At 32.2% G+C, this 19,905-nt stretch overlaps 1 protein-coding gene across 1 annotated transcript; it reads left to right on the top strand.

Moving 5' to 3' along the window:
- Positions 1-15,987: 15,987 nt before the first annotated feature.
- On the top strand, positions 15,988-16,858 carry LOC21393628 (early nodulin-like protein 1). Its single transcript, XM_010093189.2, has 2 exons — positions 15,988-16,226; positions 16,380-16,858. Exons 1-2 carry the CDS (start codon positions 16,049-16,051, stop codon positions 16,856-16,858), a joined length of 657 nt encoding a protein of 218 aa, XP_010091491.1. The 5' UTR covers positions 15,988-16,048.
- Positions 16,859-19,905: the final 3,047 nt, after the last annotated feature.

Genomic DNA, 19,905 nt, shown 5'->3' with positions numbered 1-19,905 from the left:
TAATTATTAACTTTATATAAAAGTGACACCATGTTTATCTAATAATACAGACTTTGGAATAATTGAAAACATTTTGCTAGTCACATTTGGGGCGCCTTTTTTTAACTCTAAAGGAATTTAATGAGAAAAGCAACATAGTTAGAAATTTAATAAGAAAGGTAACATGGTTAAAAAGTAAAGTAAAATAATAAAAATAAAGATATTCATCCTTTTTTGAATGTTTACGGATCTATTTAACGGTGCAAATGATAAACAGTCTCATTCTATTTTTAAAGTTTACTAAACTTAGGGATGATAACCTTGTTAACGTAATTATTAATATATCCTTTTGTATAATGATGAAGTAACGATTGAGTTATAACATCTGAATTTGGACATTTAAAGAGAAGAGGAATGCTATGTGCAGCTAAGATATCAATCTCTAGCACACTCTCTCTCTATGGCAGCCACGTGTCATTACTCTTTGCACCTTGAAAGAAGAAAATGATCATTAAACAATATAGTTATAACAGTTATTACGAAATTGCCATATTGTTGCATACTTAAAAAATTAATATCTTTTCTTCTATTTGTTGAATTACGAACTTACCCCTAACAATATAAGGGCGGGAAAGAAAAGCGTCTTCCCCAAATCCCAATTTCATTTTGCATTTTAAAGGCCATTTCTTCTTCTCTCTGTTCAATGAATAGGAAGAGCTCTCTAACTATTGGAGTGGAGGGGAGAAACTACATTGAAGTTGTATGGATCAAAGGTATTTTCTCTTTTTTTAAATATATTATAAATTATGTAGGTATTTACATAAACTCTACTTGCTAATTTTAGGAAAAGGTGAGATTTTTATTTACTAGTAATGGATTTACATTTTTTGTTTTAGTTAGACTTTTTTTTCTTTTTTTTTTTAATCTATTAAGTTAGAAATTTGATGATATTTTTTGGTTATATGATTCTATGTTAGAAAATTAAAAAAAAAAAAAAAAAAAAAAAAAAAAAAAAAAAAAAACCTTGAAATTTTTAAGAATCAATGCCCTCTCTCTCTCTATCTATCTATAATGTCATTTACTTGGAAGAAGATCTTTTCCAATAACCTATACTCTTCGTTATTTGGTCCTTATGTTTATTTAGTGAATAACAAACGAGAAGTTAATATTTACAAATTCCTTAATCTTTTCTCTTTTAGGTAACTATGACATTGGACATTGATTTAAACTTAAACTTGGTCAATGCGGTGAGGATTTTCTGGATGAACTGAGAGAAGACACGGCGGATGAAGGTCGCAAAAATTTAGAACCTTGTAACGGTTTGTGCTTTGATTCACACCAAGAGGCCTTTTCGTTTTACTTAAAGTATGCTAAGCATCTTGGATTTGGTATTTCAACGAAATCAAGTCGTAGATCAAAGATATCTAGAGAATTCATTGACTGCAAGTTTGTTTGTACAAGACATGGAGTGAACCGGTAATCTAATGCCTTTAACCAACGTCCTTGCTTGAAGATAGATTGCAAGGCCATATTGCATGTTAAAAGGAAATTAGATGGAAAATGGTATGTTCAAAATTTTGTTAAAGAACATAACCATGAACTTTATCCTGCTCAAGCTCATTACTTCCCCTGCTATAGGAAGATTAATTCTCCTAACAAGCATAGCATTGACACTTTACAAAGTGTCGGGGTGGGCACAAGTAAAATCTTATCTGCATTGGCTAAGCAACATGGTGGACATGAGAATATTGGTTGTTTGGAAAAAGACATTAGAAATTATCTTGAGAAGGATGTTGGAATATTTTTATGTGGACTTCCGTAATCATAATAATTCATTCTGTAATTAATTAAAGCATCTTATGGATAACTGCGTTAATATGAATTAACACATGCATGTATGTTAAATATCAGTCCATAATGGGATGAACACTTATTTTATTAACTCGCTTGAGGCATATGAACTCTCTCTATCTCATAATATTTGGTCAGCTCATTGGACCAAATACCCTCTCTAATTGAATATTGGTTAAAGCAAAATATCCCCATTTCTTTTTTATATTGTGAGCCACCTTTTTATTTTTGGGGGGGCTGGTGGCATTGTGGTTAGGTGTGGCCAAACAGAGAGAGGGAGAGATAGGGAGGAGCTCAATGCTCCTCTTGCCCTTCTTCCTTTTGCAGGTCCTCCACTCCGGCCGGCCATTGACCTTTTTCGGTGACCATGAACGGCTTGTCTCCGCTGCCCACCGGAAGAGGTAACATTCTGTGTGCCTAAATCCCAAATAAGTTTATATGACATTTTCGGATTTTGGCTACATTATTATTTTTGATCTTATTTAGATTGTGTTTAGATCATTAAAATCTAGCAAATAGTATCAGAGCCTATCTTATTGGATTTGAGGCTGCAGTTTTTTTTCTTTTTCTTGAGCTTGCTATGCACATTCGTGCACTTCATGGGGTTTTGTTATTTATGGGTTTTTGAGTGAAGTTGATGTTTGAAGACCAAAGAGAATGAAATTTGGAACAAAATCCATCCAAAAACATCAAAAATGGACAACCGGAACTCACTTTTCCAGCGGGTCAGGTCACGGATCCGATCGGACCCGATCTGTAAAGTTTCAGAGGTTAGGGAAGATCAAAACGACATGTCGTTTTTCTATCCATGTGAAAAACGACATGTCGTTTGCAAGATTCACGGGCTACCTCGTTAGTGAAACGACATGTCGTTTCCATATGCCCCAAAACGACATGCCGTTTGCAAGGTTCACGGGCTACCTCGTTAGTGAAATGACATGTCGTTTCCATATGTCCCAAAAAGACATGTCGTTTTCTAATAACAAAAAAAAAATCAGTTTTGACTAAACTTTGACCGGTCCGTACAAACACATCCGAAGTCCATTTTGACCGCTGTTGCGCTCCGTTTTTCATTTCCTACCCAATTAAATGATTTATTTTTGGGTTGAGCCACCATAAAATCATGTTTTTAATATTTTCATATTATTGATTTTATATTTTTATGGGTGGCTAATTCTCACAATTTTTAAACAAATTTTTTCTAGGCATTTTGTATACAAATTGTTTGATGATTAATGCCATAAAATTTATATTATGTTGTTATTATTATATGGCATATTTAATTGTGAGAATTCGACAATAGTTAATGTTTATGTACTCGCCTGTCGTGAGTCTAAACATGTCAAATTGTCTCGGTTATTATGTTACGGAGCTCTCCCACAAAATTTAGCATTTTCTTTTGAAAAAGGGCATTGGCATATACACACTCCTTACATGGATGCACATGAGCTACCAGAAAATATTTTTATTTAAATATTTGTTTATTTTAATAATTTTCATATATTTTCTGGGTAGTTTTAATTCTTACTATTTTGAGACTTAAAATTTTGAGGCATGAATATTTTTATTTAAATATTTGTTTATTTTAATAATTTTCATATATTTTCTGGGTAGTTTTAATTCTTACTATTTTGAGACTTAAAATTTTGAGGCATGAATATTTTTATTTAAATATTTGTTTATTTTAATAATTTTCATATATTTTCTGGGTAGTTTTAATTCTTACTATTTTGAGACTTAAAATTTTGAGGCATGTTTGTTACTCCATATTATATGGTCATATTTTATTTGTTCTCCCACATAATTTAATATTTTGGTAAATAAAATTTAGACATAATATGGATGTTTGTTCACATTTTGAAATGCCCATTTTGTGTTCAACGTTTTAATGTCTAATTATTTGTATAGGCATACATAGTCTCTTTTGTGTTAAAGTGAGAATGTAAATTTTAATTAGAAGCTTATGTGCTATTATAAAGCTTAAGCTATAAGTTTATCCATAATTTATTTATTATTGCTATAATTATTATTTGATATCATGTTTTATGTGAGTATCATGTTTTTTGATTATGCTATCCAAGTGGGAGAAAATTAGAAACATTTTTTTGTGGATTAGCATAATCACTAACTCACATATTATTATCAAATAATAAATTGTGGGATTATTGGATAAACTTAATTAGTTGATTATGTTCTGAAAGTCCATACGGGTAATAGAATTATCCTATTGAGAGTTGTATTGCTTGGTAGGATGCTTGAGTCTTGTTGGAGCTTAAGCTTGTTGTCTTTATCCATGTTTTTATTTACATATTATTATTTGACATTTTGTATTATATGAGTATTGTCGTCATTGATTATGCAGTCCAAGTGGGAGACTATTGTGAATGATTATATGTGGACTTGCATAATCACTAAACTCATATTATAGTCAAATAATATATTGGAGTGTTAAGGATAAATGTATGTATTTATCATATGGCTAAGATCCATACGGGTAATTAAATTATCCTATCGATAATTAATTATTTGGTAGGATGCCTAGACCGGTGAAGGAAGTTTATTGGATGTCATAAACCACATCATCTTTATTACCCTATCGGTGATGGATTGATGCATTTGGTTGTGATGTTTGATGAATGGTCCTTACCTGCAAAAGAGTTTTATTCTTACTCAACGGACTCTAGCACACAATGATCATATTGGTTTGGATCATTGGGAAGGCTAAGTAAAAGGCAAATTGCATGATCTTATTTTATATGCCTATTGTTCGTTGCCCATGTTATTTTCTTTAGCCTTGAACAATCCTTGCATCTCTGCTATTTTGACGTTAAACTGGACAAATTATTATATATGGTATGAATCTCTTTATGAATCTGTTAATGATGAAACGGACATAGCCTTGAGAGTGGATGTGTTTCCTAACTCCACTAATGTGTTGAGTAACTCTATGATGAGTGGGAGTGTATGGATAACACTGAGGCAGTAGCGTCTCAATTTTAGGATGAGAGAGTCACTAAAATTAGCTTTATAGAGAACGTTGTTGATAAATGCATATGTGTAAGGTCAGTGGGAGCAGTTGCATGTTTTTGTTTTTTATGTCGGTGACAACTTGTTCGCGCCTAATGATTCTAACTTATTGGTTGAGACGAATAGCATATCACCTAGTCATTTTGGTTTGAAAATCTTGAAAAAGCCTCTTATGTTCTAGGCATGTAGATTCTCCGTGACAAGGATAAGTGCATTTTTTGGTCGTCTCAGAGAACCTATATTGTTCTTGTTTCGAGTAGGTTCAATATGCATTCTTGTTCTCCTAGTAAGCATTGTTTGTTAAAGTGACAAACTCTTAAAGGTGTAATGTCCTTATGGTGAAGTAAGAGAGATCATATCAAATTGTCCCTTATGCTTACATTATATGTTTAGCAGCCTAATGTATGCTCAAGTATGCACACGTTTTATTATTGTGTTTATTTTTGACGTGCATATTCGATACTTGAGTGATTGTTGTTATTATTATTGAATTAGCTGGGAATGAAGTACCAGATAGTTGTGTATCGGCGAACCAACACTTTTGTTGTAGTTGGATCTCGTGATGCCGATTATGTAGGCTGTATAAATGATAAAAGAATGAGCTATTTTGTTGAAAAGTGTCAAATAGACACTCGTAGTGTCATTGATTGTGATACGGAGTATGAGGCGTATCATGAGGCTATTTGTGTGATGTAATTGTGAAACCTTATTTCAGCACTAGGAGTAGTTCACTCCATTTTTAGACTGGCTGAAACTGTATTATGAAAGTCCCATAATAGTACATTCCTCTTAGAACACTATGAGCATTGTCCGCTCAAACATAATGATAGTGTGTTCTATTTTTATAAAGAGAAATTGTAAAAGTCCTCATTGTTATTGATTACACGCCTATAAACATGTTGGCAGTTCCACTAATGGCTTACCTATTAGGTGTTTTAAGAACACACATCCTACTTGAGACTGTAAGGAGCCTGTAGTTGTATTGAGTTAGTGAGAGTTTACTGTCATTTGTGTGTGACATGTTGTTATTGATAAGGATTGTTTATGCCTCAAATAATACATGCATATTCATAGATCTGTCACTTTATGTGTGATGTTGTGTTGACACACTTTTTAGTGGGCAAAGTGACAAGTTGAAAAGAGACATCTGGTTGTTAGTGTCTATCATTGTTTTTGATCCATATATTAAAGTTGTCGTCATGCTTTGATGAATCTCTAGCACCAGATTATGTATAATGATTGTATCCTGTCGATACGTTATTATGCATGATTGTTTTGGTCTTGTGTTTATTATGTGAGATTCTTAGTTGATGCTTATACTGTGATAAGTGAATGTTTGTTGTATGATTATATCGTCCAAGTCTGTTAGAATATTTTTATGTGGACTTTCATAATTATAATAATTCATTCTGTAATTAATTAAAGCATCTTATGGATAATTGTGTTAATGTGAATTAACATATGCATGTATGTTAAATATCGATCCATAATGAGATGGACATTTATTTTATTAACTCGTTTGAGACATATGAACTCTCTCTCTCATAATATTTGGTCATCCCATTGAACCAAATACCCTCTCTAATTGAATATTGGTTAAAGTAAAATATCCCCATTTCTTTTTTATATTGTGAGCCACCTTTTTGTTTTTTGGGGGCTGGTGGCATTGTGGTCAGGTGTGGCCAAACAGAGAGAGGGAGAGATAGGGAGGAGCTCAATGCTCCTCTTGCCCTTCTTTTTCCTTTTGCAGGTCCTCCACTCTGGTCGGCCATCGACGTTTTCCGGCGACCATGAACGGGTTGTCTCCGCTGCCCACCGAAAGAGGTAACATTCTGTATGCCTAAATCTTAAATAAGTTTATATGGCATTTTTAGATTTTTGGTTAGATTATTGTTTTTGATCTTATTTAGATTGTGTTTAGATCATTAAAATCTAGTAAAGGAAGGGTGTTTAGCACTAGAAATGAGTAATGCTAAAGCTATGCTTGAGCTTTTTATGCACATACAAGAAAAGAATTCCAATTTTTGTTTTTTTTTATGTAATTGATTTAGATGAAGAATATCGTCTGAAGAATGTCTTTTAGGTTGAAGCAACAAGCCGAGAACACTACAAAATTTTTGGAGATGTTGTTTCTTTTGACACAACATACATAACCAATAAGTATAAAATGCCATTTGCTCCATTTATTGGAGTTAACTATTTACAATCCGCCTTACTTGGATGTGCATTACTTGGAGATGAAACCACATCAACTTTTACTTGGCTAATGCAAACATGGGTTAGAGCAATGGGTGGTAAAGCTCCAACTGCTATATTAACTGATCAAGACAAGGCTATGAAAGCAGCCATTGCAGTAGTTCGTCCAGAGACTCGTCATCGCTTTTGTTTGTGGCATATACTGAGAAAGATCCCTGAAAAGCTTGGGAATGTAATAAGGGTTATTTACAAAAATAACACCTATTACAATAATGATCTTATAACTAGTACCACTTTTTTATACTTTTATTTTTAGTATTACTACATCAGTAATTAAGAGACTCACAAAGTTAAATTGTCAAAATTATCTTGGCTAAATTTAATACCAGATTTCAGCTTCCTTTTTTAATTTCTCTCTCTTCATTTGAACTCTCATATTTTTTTCTCTTTCTTTCTCCTTTCTCTCATCACTTAAACAAGTTGTAGATATCTCCTTAACTTCTCTCTTCATTTGAACTCACAACTTTTTCTCTCATTTTCCTTCTCTCTTCATTTGAGCTCACATTTTTTTCTCTCCCTCTCTGTCTTTCTCTGCTCTCTCTCCCACTCTCCTCATATGAACAGATTGCAGTTATTTTCTAGAGACGTTTAATCCTGATTTGTATTTAATGCGCGACACAACCTCATTTAAAAGTGTTAATAAAGAGCACTTTGACTTTTTTTCACATTATGGTAAGAAATCTTAAAAAAAGGGCTTGAGTTATGATTTTGAGGAACTAATTGGTTAAATTTGTTTTCAATTTAAATAATAAGTGGAGTATAAGTTAGATTTGCTCTGTGGGCATTATTTTGTTCGCAAAATAATAATTTTTCGTTTATCGGGTAGTCATTACGATAATGACTAACGGTAATTATCGTTGTGACTCATATAGTAATTATCATAATTACTAGTGGTCATAACGGTGATTACCAACATCATATGCTAAACTTTTTTTTCATGAGTGAGATTTTAATGCTAAATTCACTTTCAAATTAGTTCTCTTAGATACACAATTCAAACGTTCTTTTTTCAAGGTTTTTTATTTTAAATTTTTGAGTTATGTATGTTTTGTAGGATGTCAGAAAGCTAGGAGAATACATGTTGGATTTTTGATGGAATTTGATATCCGTAATGCAGAGGTGGCACATAGAGAGGCGAGAGGTGACTCTTTAACTTACCGTAATGTACCAATTAAATTACTTTGTTCTACTGGAAGTAGAATTTCTTTACTGTTATATACATCAAATTAAATAAACCACCATTAGAATCTTAAATAAAAAAAAATAACTGCTTAGTGAATAACTTAGTAATTTTTATTCGGAAAATTGATTATGATCATTATATAAATTACTATAGCATACCAATTCAACTACTTTGTCCTGTTGGTAGTAGAATTTTTTTAGCGTTTATACATCAAAATAAAAACCACAAGTAGAATCTTAAAAAAAAAAAAAAAAAAAAAAAGAAGTTGTTTAGTGAATAACTTATGCAGTTTTTATTTAGAAAATTGATTATGGTCATTACAGAAATTACTGAGTGGTCATTTTAGAAATTACCATAGTGTACCAATTCAACTACCTTGTACTGCTGGTAGTAGGGTTTCTTTTCTGTTTATACATCATATTAAAAAACCACCAGTAGAATCTTAAAAAAAAAAGCTGCTTAGTGAATAACTTAGGGAGTTTTTATTTAGAAAATTGATCATGGTCATAACAGAAATTACCGAGTGGTCATTTCAGAAATTACAATAGTGTACCAATTCAACTATTTTGTCCTGCTGCTAGTAGGATTTTTTTTGTCGTTTATACAAAAAATGAAAAAACCACCAATAGAAACTAAAAAAAAAAGATGCATACTAAATAACTTAAGTAGTTTTTATTCGAAAAATTGACTATGGTCATTATATAAATTACTGTAGCGTACCAATTTAACTACTTTATCCTGTTGGTGGTAGAGTTTTTTTATCGTTTATACATCAAAATAAAAACCACAAGTAGAATCTTAAAAAAAAAAAGTTGCTTAGTGAATAACTTATGCAATTTTTATTCGGAAAATTGATTATGGTCATTACAAAAATTACTGAGTGGTCATTTTAGAAATTACCATAGTGTACCAATTCAACTACCTTGTCCTACTGGTAGTAGGGTTTCTTTTCCGTTTATACATCAAATTAAAAAACCACCAGTAGAATCTTAAAAAAAAAAAAAGCTACTTAGTGAATAACTTAGGGAGTTTTTATTTAGAAAATTGATCATGGTCATAACAGAAATTACCGAGTGGTCATTTCAAAAATTACGGTAGTGTACCAATTCAACTACTTTGTCCTGCTACTAGTAGGATTTTTTTGTCGTTTATACAAAAAATAAAAAAATCACCAGTAGAAACTAAAAAAAAAAGATGCCTACTAAATAACTTGAGCAGTTTTTATTCAGAAAATTGATTATGGTCATTACAGAAATTACCGAGTGGTTATTTCAGAAATTATCGTAATGTCAATTTAACTATTTTGTCCTGTTAGTAGTAGGATTTCCTTGACATTTATACAACAAATAAAAAAACCACCTGTAAAATCTCAAAAAAACAAAAACAAAAAAACAAAAAAATGCTGCGTAGTGAATAACTTAAACAGTTTTTATTCGAAAAATTGATTATCATCGTTATATCGTGTAGTCATTTAAGAAAGTACTATAGTGTACCAATTCAAAAGTCAGAAATCATATTAAATAATATTTAACACTAAACACTTTAGAACGACTATGCAACAAATCAACCACTCTTTTCATTATCTTTTAAAAACCTTTCCTAAAAACATAAAGCAGTGCACAAATGGAAACATTAGCTAATCTTATCAAAAGCATAGTAAGAAGGGTAATTTTTTTGTACAGTCAGCTTTTGCTGAAATTAGATGCAGCACTAATCAATTATCATGACAGAGAGCCCCAACAAACTCTTCTATAGATCTTGTACATAGTCTGTGTTTGCTGAAATGAGATGGAGCACTCAGCGGGAGTCCAGAAAATGAAGTTCAACAAGCAAAGAAATTGAAAAATAACTCCAAGACATTTTTGCAGATGATAACTTCTCATGAGAAACACCCTAGAAAAAAAAAAAATTTATATTAAGTTAGCAAATGGCCCAACGGGTTTTCTTCTTGAAAGGATAGAGTGGGAATAACACAATTAAATTCACTCTTTACTGTTATAAGTATAAAACCTTTTAAGGTATGTTCATTAGCAGAGTACACATGAGAAACATGGAGCAGATTTCAAGCAAAAAACAAAAGAACATGCATAAAAGAAGAGCTAATTCAGAATATCACTAACATTGGTCATTTACCTGTCCATCTCTCGTGCTTTCTCTATGTCTCCAATGTCAAGCTCCACATACAAGGCGTAACAAATCCTTTAAATTAAACAAAAAAGCAAAATCAGTTGGCATTTAAAAAAAAAAAAAAAAAAGCGCCAGTGCTGGAAGATGCACACATATGAATCTCAAACCAAATTTCCAACAGAAAAAACCAACTCCGCAACAATTAGACAAATCAGCAGAAACCCATTGCTCTAACACTTACATATTGTCCAAAAGCAGATTTCCACCACCAAAAAAAAAAAGGAGAAAATCAGCAACAACTAACAAAGAAACAAAACACCAATGCTGCAAGCACAAAATAGACACCAGCAAAGAACCAACAAGCAGAGAATGTTGGGAATATGGGCATAATTTCAATTCTCCTTCAGGATCTAATTTATATAGAAAAATAAAATGGACATTAAGAATTTTATCTCGTAGAAAACTTTTCAGTTTGAAAGGAAAAAATCACGACAATAACTTTTACTATAATAATAATGGGTATGCAACAATCTCTCAAGTTTTAGTAATAACTTGAGGAATACTCTCAACAAAAATTCTCACACTCACAAGTGTGGTAATCTCACTATTTGTCTTATACTCACCCGGTGCAGAATCCTCACTATTTCTTTCACACTCACTCGGTGTGGTAATCTTTCTCAATCTCTCTACAAAGGAAACACTTTTATAAGCACACAAAAAACTCTCTCAGCAGCTCTCTCTATTCCTTGCCGCTGGAATGCTTGAAATCAGTTAATTCTGGCATTTTACTTAATTCATATATTTCTACTTTAATTCATTTTAATCAGTTATAGGATTCTCTATTTATTTATTTTTGCATAGGATTATGAGAGTTTGGATCGTGATAATCAACATGATGTAGAGAAAGATGTCTCTTTAATCTACATTTCAAGAAATAGAAGATGGTATGTAAAAAGAACTTAATGTTAACTAATTTGTGTATATTTTCTTGTTAATTTTAACCCACATATCTGTCAATATTATTATTATTATTATTATTATTTTTTATTTTGCTTCATTTATTTTGACAGGATATGTTCGCCTACTGTTTTGACAAGCTTTGGGAGCATAATGTTGAAAAAGTGAATGTTGCGTCTTTTTGTTCTTTTCTTGGAAATGATCTAATTCATCCTTTTATTTTTCTTAAAACATGATTGTTTGATCTTTTTTTTTTTTCTATTAATGAATGTTTGATCTGTTGGTCTTACATGTTTTGTAACTAACGGCACATGTTCATAGAACCGGTAGTGAAAGATATACTTGTTAATTAGAAAACTTTCTTTGTCTCTCTCTTCTTTGCTCTGTTTCTCTGTGTGTTTGTATAAATATTACCCATATATATAAATAGACCATATAAGAGTCCCATTCACGTCATTGACAGATTGCCCAAAAAAAAAAACAAAAAAACAAAAAAAACAAAATCTTACTGGCACAACAAGTAATGGCACAATTGTAATTTATGGAACATGTAATGGCTTGACTGTCCAAGGAATAAAAAGTAAGGACACGTGTCTGCCATAGAAAGAGAGAGTGTGCTAAAGATTGATATCTCAGCTGCACATAGCACTCCTCTTAAAGAGGAAGGACTCAATATTAAATCACGTTGATTCGTGAATTTAAGTTTTTAATTTAAGTTAAAAAAATAATTTTATTTGAAAGTTTTTAATTATAATAAAAAAAATTAAATATAATTTTTTGTGAGGTTTTTAATTATAATAAAATTAGAATTAAGAATTTAAATTGGTGAAATAAATGAAACTTAAGGATCGATACTCACTAATTTTTGTAGGTAAACAAAGGAAAAGATAATCACTCACGTTGAAGACTTAATCTACATTTCAAGAAATAGAAGATGGTATGTAAAAAGAACTTAATGTTAACTAATTTGTGTATATTTTCTTGTTAATTTTAACCTACATATCTGTCAATATTATTATTATTATTTTTTTTTTTGCTTCATTTATTTTGACAGGATATGTTCGCCTACTGTTTTGACAAGCTTTGGGAGCATAATGTTGAAAAAGTGAATGTTGCGTCTTTTTGTTCTTTTCTTGGAAATGATCTAATTCATCCTTTTATTTTTCTTAAAACATGATTGTTTGATCTTTTTTTTTTTTCTATTAATGAATGTTTGATCTGTTGGTCTTACATGTTTTGTAACTAACGGCACATGTTCATAGAACCGGTAGTGAAAGATATACTTGTTAATTAGAAAACTTTCTTTGTCTCTCTCTTCTTTGCTCTGTTTCTCTGTGTGTTTGTATAAATATTACCCATATATATAAATAGACCATATAAGAGTCCCATTCACGTCATTGACAGATTGCCCAAAAAAAAAAACAAAAAAACAAAAAAAACAAAATCTTACTGGCACAACAAGTAATGGCACAATTGTAATTTATGGAACATGTAATGGCTTGACTGTCCAAGGAATAAAAAGTAAGGACACGTGTCTGCCATAGAAAGAGAGAGTGTGCTAAAGATTGATATCTCAGCTGCACATAGCACTCCTCTTAAAGAGGAAAGACTCAATATTAAAACATTACGATTTTAAGTTTTTAATTTAAGTTAAAATTTAATTTTATTTAAAAAATTTTAATTGTAACAGAAAAAGTTAGATATAATTTTTTATAAAGCTTTTAATTATAATAAAATTAAAATTAAGAATTTAAATTAGTAAAATAAATGAAGTTTAAGGATTGATATTCACTAATTTTTATAGGTAAACAAAGGAAAAGATAATCACTCAAAAGTAAACATGCCCTTGGTTGAAGACAAGCTCGGGATGCATACTTGATGGCGAGGAAGTTTCTTCATGTTAATTCTTGTATGCTTCATGCCAATATCAATATGTATGCATCATGATCTCGTGTAGACTGTAGAGTTATTTTTTTTTAAGAGGAATTAAGCTCTTTTACATCTATTTATTACGGTCAAACCTCAATTTGTTGATAAATATTTTTTTTTTCTTAAGAAATATTTATTACAATAGTTTACGTTCTTTTCAAAAACACAAAAACTAAACCGTTCTCAGTTCTAACTTTAATTATAGGAATAAATTTATCAAAGGTCCCTCAATTTTTTTCTCTCTCTAAAATTAGTTCTTATAGTTAAATTCATCTCATAAATGGTCCCTTAATTGAAAAAATATCTTATAAATAGTTTCTCTGTTAAAATTTTAGATGGAATATGTTAAATTGGATGGTGGTTATTATTTTTAGGTTATCTCCGTTCATTTCACCGATTAGAATTTAGAATTCGAGTTTTACTACAGTAAAAAGCGTTCAGAAACAATCACATCTAATTTTTTTGTTATAGTAAAAAAACTCACATAAAATTACATCTCAACTCGAATTTAAAACTCAAATCAGCGAACTAAATAGATTATTTACACTTTTATCTTATTTGAGATCTCTAAATATTTTGTACATGTCTAAAATTGGTTATTAATATTTTCCTCTCTAATTAATCTCTAAATTTTTATTTTTGTTGTTTGAATCAAATTTTATCCGAGTGAAGTTAAGTTTTTAAACGGATGCAACACCTCTTACACAATTAAGATAATTATTCTGAAAATTATTATTATTGTATCAATTGTACAAACATTATATATATATATATATTTACCTTCCTCTTTTCTCATGCATAGGGCTGGCAATATGGGTCACGACACGACTCGAAAACGACATGAATTTTACAGGTTAGGGTTGAGAAAAAAGAGGTTTGGGTCAGACTTGGGTCGATCTGAAATTGACACGAAAAACACGGGTTAATTTCAGGTTGGACCCGCCTAACCCGAACACGACACAAAACTCGTAAAAAACTAAAAAATACATATATTTTTCATTTCATATTTTAAATTTTATTATGAACTTGTGATATTATGATAGTTATACTCAAAATCTTATACTATTATTTGCTTAATTTCAATAGATGTTATTGTAATTTAGTGTGTTATGAATTTTAAGTTATTTCTAATATGTAAAAAACTAAATAAAAGTATACAATTTTCGTGTCAATTTCGGATTCACAAGTCAATTTCGTGTCACGGGTCATTTTCAGGTCGTGTCGTGTCAACTCGTAAAGTGGTCGTGTCGTGTTCGTATTGCGGTTTTTAAAAAATTTCGTGTCACGGGTCGTGTTCGGGTTGACTATAAATTTAAAAAAAAAAAACAATCAAAACACGACACGTAACACGAATTGCCACCCCTACTCATGCACTTGTATCAGTTGATGTTTTTATTTTTGTTTCGGAACTTCTACTACATGTGTCGTGCATTCTGCTCTTCTTCTTCTGTTTTTTTTAGGTAAATGCATTATGGTCAAATTAAGATATAGCCACTTATTAATTATATCAAGTATTAAGATAGAAGAATTTACTGATAAAGAGGGCGGCATTCTTTTGTAGTGTTTTTTTTTTTTTTTTCAATTGATAAGAATAAAGTGAAGGTGGAAATATCTATAAAACTAGAAAAAAAAATAATGATAGTAGTCCCTCACAATAATCCAACGTTAAGAAGGAAGAGTTTAAATTCTATCTACTTCATAAAAAATAGTTTAGCTATTTCATAACATAAGAAAATAAATAAATAAAAGAAAAAAAATAACCGAAAAATCATAACTACCATTCAATATAATAGTTTCTATTCAAAAATTTAATTGAGAGACCATTTATGAGATATTTTTTCAGTTTACGGGCTATTTATGAGACAAATTTAACTGCAAAGACTAAGGGAACGTTTGGTTGGAGGATTCAAACTATGATTTGAATCATGGTTCATGATTCACTAAAGTGTTTTCTCTCACAAAAAATACACGTTAATCAAAAAACAGTTCTAATCATATGATTCTAATCCATGAACCAAAGCTCTCCTAATTCTAGAGAGAGAAAAAAATTGAGGAACTTCTCATAAATTTATTCCTTAATGATAAGGAAAAAGAAAGAGAAAAAGACATGCATGCTTTTAAGTTTTACCAGTCTCAAAGACGATCAATAAAATGGTAATGAAAATCCTCCATTCAAGCCTGTCTTGAGCTGTATTTTATATACGTTATTATTATGTGTTCAATATGTTACTATGGGAATCACAAAATTGGCTCCTTCTAAGTTCTAAGCAGAAAAACGACACCTGAAACAGCAGTACTTTTTCAACGTGAAACTTGAAGTACCCCTTGTTTTGTTCATCTTTACGTATGGACGTATATGTAAAGCGTTTTTACATCGCAAGTATTAGTGCATTTTGAAACCGTTAGGTCTCTCGCATGCTGCCACGTGTAAATTACTTCCTCCTGGCTTAGTTGTAAAGAGCCACTCAGAAACCGTCCGCTTTATTACCTGAATTTATAACACGTGATAGAAATATTTCAAGCCAAATGCATATTATATATATAATATAAAAATTCCAAAATTACCACATTAATTTTGCATGCTTTACAACGGTCATCTCCTCATTCGCTCTCTATTTATTCACACCAATTCTCACCCCCCACAATTCCCATCACTCTCTCTCTCTCTCTGATCTCTTTATCTCTCTCTCTCTCATACATTGAAAACGTTATTCAGTCACTCTCTCTGCAATAACATTAATGGAATTCTCTAAGAGAATTTCTGGGTTTCTTCTCTTCACCATTTTCCTACATTTTGTTAGCGACTCTCAGGCGTACAAGTTCTTTGTTGGTGGAAAAGATGGCTGGGTTTTGAACCCTTCTGAGAATTTCAATCACTGGGCTGAAAGAAACAGATTTCAAATCAATGATACTCTACGTAATCTCTCTCTCTCTCTCTCTCTCTCACACACACACACAAACATTAAACATATGTATCCAATTATATATGTATATATATATATATATATATATATATATTTATATAAAACGTTTGCATGGACATAGTTTTAAGATTTTTGCTTTGGTGCAGTTTTCAAGTACAAACAAGGGTCAGACTCCATTTTGGTGGTGAACAAGGACGATTACAACTCGTGCAACATCAAGAATCCGACAACGTCGTTAACAAACGGCGACTCGGACTTCAAGTTCGACCGGTCCGGTCCGTTCTTCTTCATCAGCGGCGATGCGGAGAAATGCCAGAAGGGTCAGAAACTCCACGTTGTCGTTTTAGCTGTGAGGAACAAACGACACCATGCCCCGTCTCCTTCCCCAGCGACGTTGCCTCCAAGTAGTAGCATTGTACCGACGCCTGCGGCCGAGAGCGAGTCTCCGGAACAAAGAGCTAACCCGTCGGAGATCGATGGTCCCGCGCCCGCTCCGACCGAGCATTCGGGTGCTCCGGCGGGTTTTGGCCATGGTTCAGTGTTGTTTAATTGGTTGGTTTTTTGTGCTAGTGTTGGAGTGAGTGTGGTTTTTGGTAGCTTTTGTGGGAGTGGTGTAGTAATTTGATTGGGTTTGGGTAAATAAATGCTTAAGCTGGAAACAAGTGAGTTTAATTCAAATGTAAGAACTTTGGTTTGGTGAGGGGGAACTCACAGTCACATCATTATTTTTGTTGTTTCTAAGCTTTTTATTCCATGGGAAAATTGTTCTCCTTAATAATTTTATGCATCCTTTGATACATGACTTTTTTAGAAATGTTAATGTCTTCATCGAGAACATTAATGTTATTGAGCTCATCAAGCTGTTATGGTCAAACCTAATTTGTCTGTCATAAAGGCATGGTTTTTACCTGTTAGCCAAACCAGAATAGTTCGGTGTTATTTTCTCTTTTTTCTTTAAAACCGACTGGTCCAAAAATGACTGGTTGGCTCAGCTGTGAACCATGTATGTTAAGTTTGAGACTCTTAATTAGGCTACATCAAATCCAAATTAATAAGCACGTTTGAGTTCAACAAATCCGTAAAATAGTTTGATAGGTCGGCGTAAATTAAAACTTTTCAACCGGATTTTTTTTTCAGTATACAATAAAGTATCTATAAAATAGATATAATTCATGGCTCTTTTAAGTATGTATAGATATAGATTTTTGTGATCTTTTTATACCTTAAATGTAGAATCCCAAAAATTTTTGTGTGAATTAGTTACACAATTTAGTGTGTATATACAGAAATGGTTCGAAACCGGAAACAATTTTGACCGTTTTCAAATTTCACAAATATGGTTTCAAACCGTCAAAAAGATGGCTATGATGTAGAACTAGATGGGTAGTCTAAAAACTGTTGAATTGATCCAACGATTTGCAGTCTACTTTGCACAATCATTTTTTTTTTTTTTTTTCGTAAGCTTTCATTTTCCTGTCTCGTTTTACTTTAATTGCCGTTATTCCTTTGTTTTGTCGTTCATCTATTGTCTCTTTTCCTTTGTTATCCTTTTACACGTTTAGTCGTTTTGTTACTTTAGTGTCGTCATTCATTCTGGTGTCCTTCACTTGTATGGGCATATTGTTTTGTGCTTGTGGTGGATTTAGGAAATTTCTATTCCAATTTTGTCAAAGTAGAAAACAAAACAAAAGGGAGAAGAACGTAAGTATAATTTTTTTTTTAGAAGCAAAAATAAATCACCGGATTTCTTTTTTGAAAATATAATAAAATAGCTAAATTTTGTTAAATTGAAGATTTACTAGATTTATTCCATAATTAAATTTGATAAATTTAGAATCTATTATTTTTACTTTATAATAAAATTTGATAAATCAGAATTTACTCGTTTTCAATTTGAAAGTTTCAAAATTGATCAGATTTAACTCATGACGAAAATTTGATAAAACTCCAGATTTATCTCATAATTAAATTTAGTAATTTCAGAATTACCGTATTTACTCCCATGAAAAATAAGGAAAATAAGGAAAAGTAAACAATGTAATATATAAAAGAGATTAAGGTACTTTTCATAGTTAAATTAAACCTTTTAACTTAAAAAAATAAGAATTTAACCTGAATTTAAAATGCAAATTTTTTAGAATATGCGAAGTTATAAATTTGATACAGCACATTATATGAAAGACATAAATTTATTGGGTCCTTCTATGGTACTATGGGGTATTTTTTGGACTACCGGTAAGACTCTTTTTTAATTTTTTGTTTGAACATGATAATGTGGTGCAAATTAGTGTTGCAAGTTCGGGCGGTGGGCATGCCCGGTGCCCGAAAATTTTTAGGCACGGCGGGCAGGTGCCATTCGCCACCCGTACATGGTATTTTCTTAGACACGGGTTTGGACAGCTCAAAAATATTCATTCCCCCGACTGCCCGCCGCCATGGAGAAGTCGTCCCCCGCCATCCGCCAGATTTTTTTTGAATTTTCCGGCGTAACCCGAATGTGCCTGAAATTTTTTGACCGTTGCCTGAATTTTTTTTACCGTTGCCCGATTTGCCCATTGCCCAAAAAATGCCCGAATTTTTTTGACCGTTAGCCCGAAAATCTGCCCGAATTTTGAACCCAAAGGATCTTTTTGCACGAACCCGACCGGCCACCCGAAAATTCGAACCCAATGGCTATATTTTTTATCGTTACCCGACCTGCCTGAATTTTGCCCGACCCGCCCGATTACCCGAAAATGTTACTAGCCGTTGGACCCAAATTTTTGGGGGAAAATTTTTTTTTTTCAGGCCAAAATTTTTTTCTATAAATACCCCCCCTCCCTCCAACTATTTTCCTCACCTAAAAACTCTCATTCTCTCTCAATTTCTCTCAATTTCTCTTAATCTCTCTTAATCTCTCTTAATCTCTCTCAAATCTCTCTTAATCTCGCTTAAATCTCTCTCGATCTCTCTTAATCTCTCTCAAAGCGCTCTCAATCTCTCTTATTTTTCATAATGGCTTCTTCTGGTTATGGTGGCGATATTCCCATTGATGCCCAATTCAACATCGAAGAAGGGCAATTTCTTAATGTTTTGCAAACGCAGGAATCGCAAACTACGGAAAGAGTTGCTGAGGAAACTGCAAATCCGACCCCTGGTGGACGTACTAGAGGTCGGGGACATAATGGTGGTAGCATTGGTGGCCGTGGAGGAGAGGCAAGCGGTAGTGCTAGTGCAAGTGTTGTAAGTTCTAAGAAGAAATGCAAGCGCACCTCAGCAGTTTGGGAGCACTTCAACACATTCAAGGAGGTCGACAATAACGGTAACATTAAATACACAGCTCAATGTAAATATTGTGGTGAGAAATTACAAGGTAACACTATTCACGACACTACACACTTAAGAAAACACTCTGAAAAGTTTCTTCAAAAGCAAGGAGGCGAAGCTGATCTCCGCCAAACGCAATTATCGTTTAACTGCCAAATCGGCAGTCTAAGCACGTGGAAATACGATCCGCAAGTTGATCGTATGGAAATGACACGATTAATAGCCACATTAGATCAACCACTAAGTTTTACTAAACAAAGAAATTGGCAGCGTTATATTAAAATTGTACATAATCCTAATGCACAATTTTTTCTAGAACTACTCTTGGAAAAGATGCATTAAAATTATATAAACAAGAAAAGGAAG

The sequence above is a fragment of the Morus notabilis genome, unplaced genomic scaffold (genome assembly GCF_000414095.1).
Source record: "Morus notabilis unplaced genomic scaffold, ASM41409v2 Scaffold290, whole genome shotgun sequence".
Lineage (NCBI taxonomy): Eukaryota > Viridiplantae > Streptophyta > Magnoliopsida > Rosales > Moraceae > Morus > Morus notabilis.
Note: the sequence above shows the minus strand (reverse complement) of the source record. Positions and strands in the feature narration are given on the sequence as shown.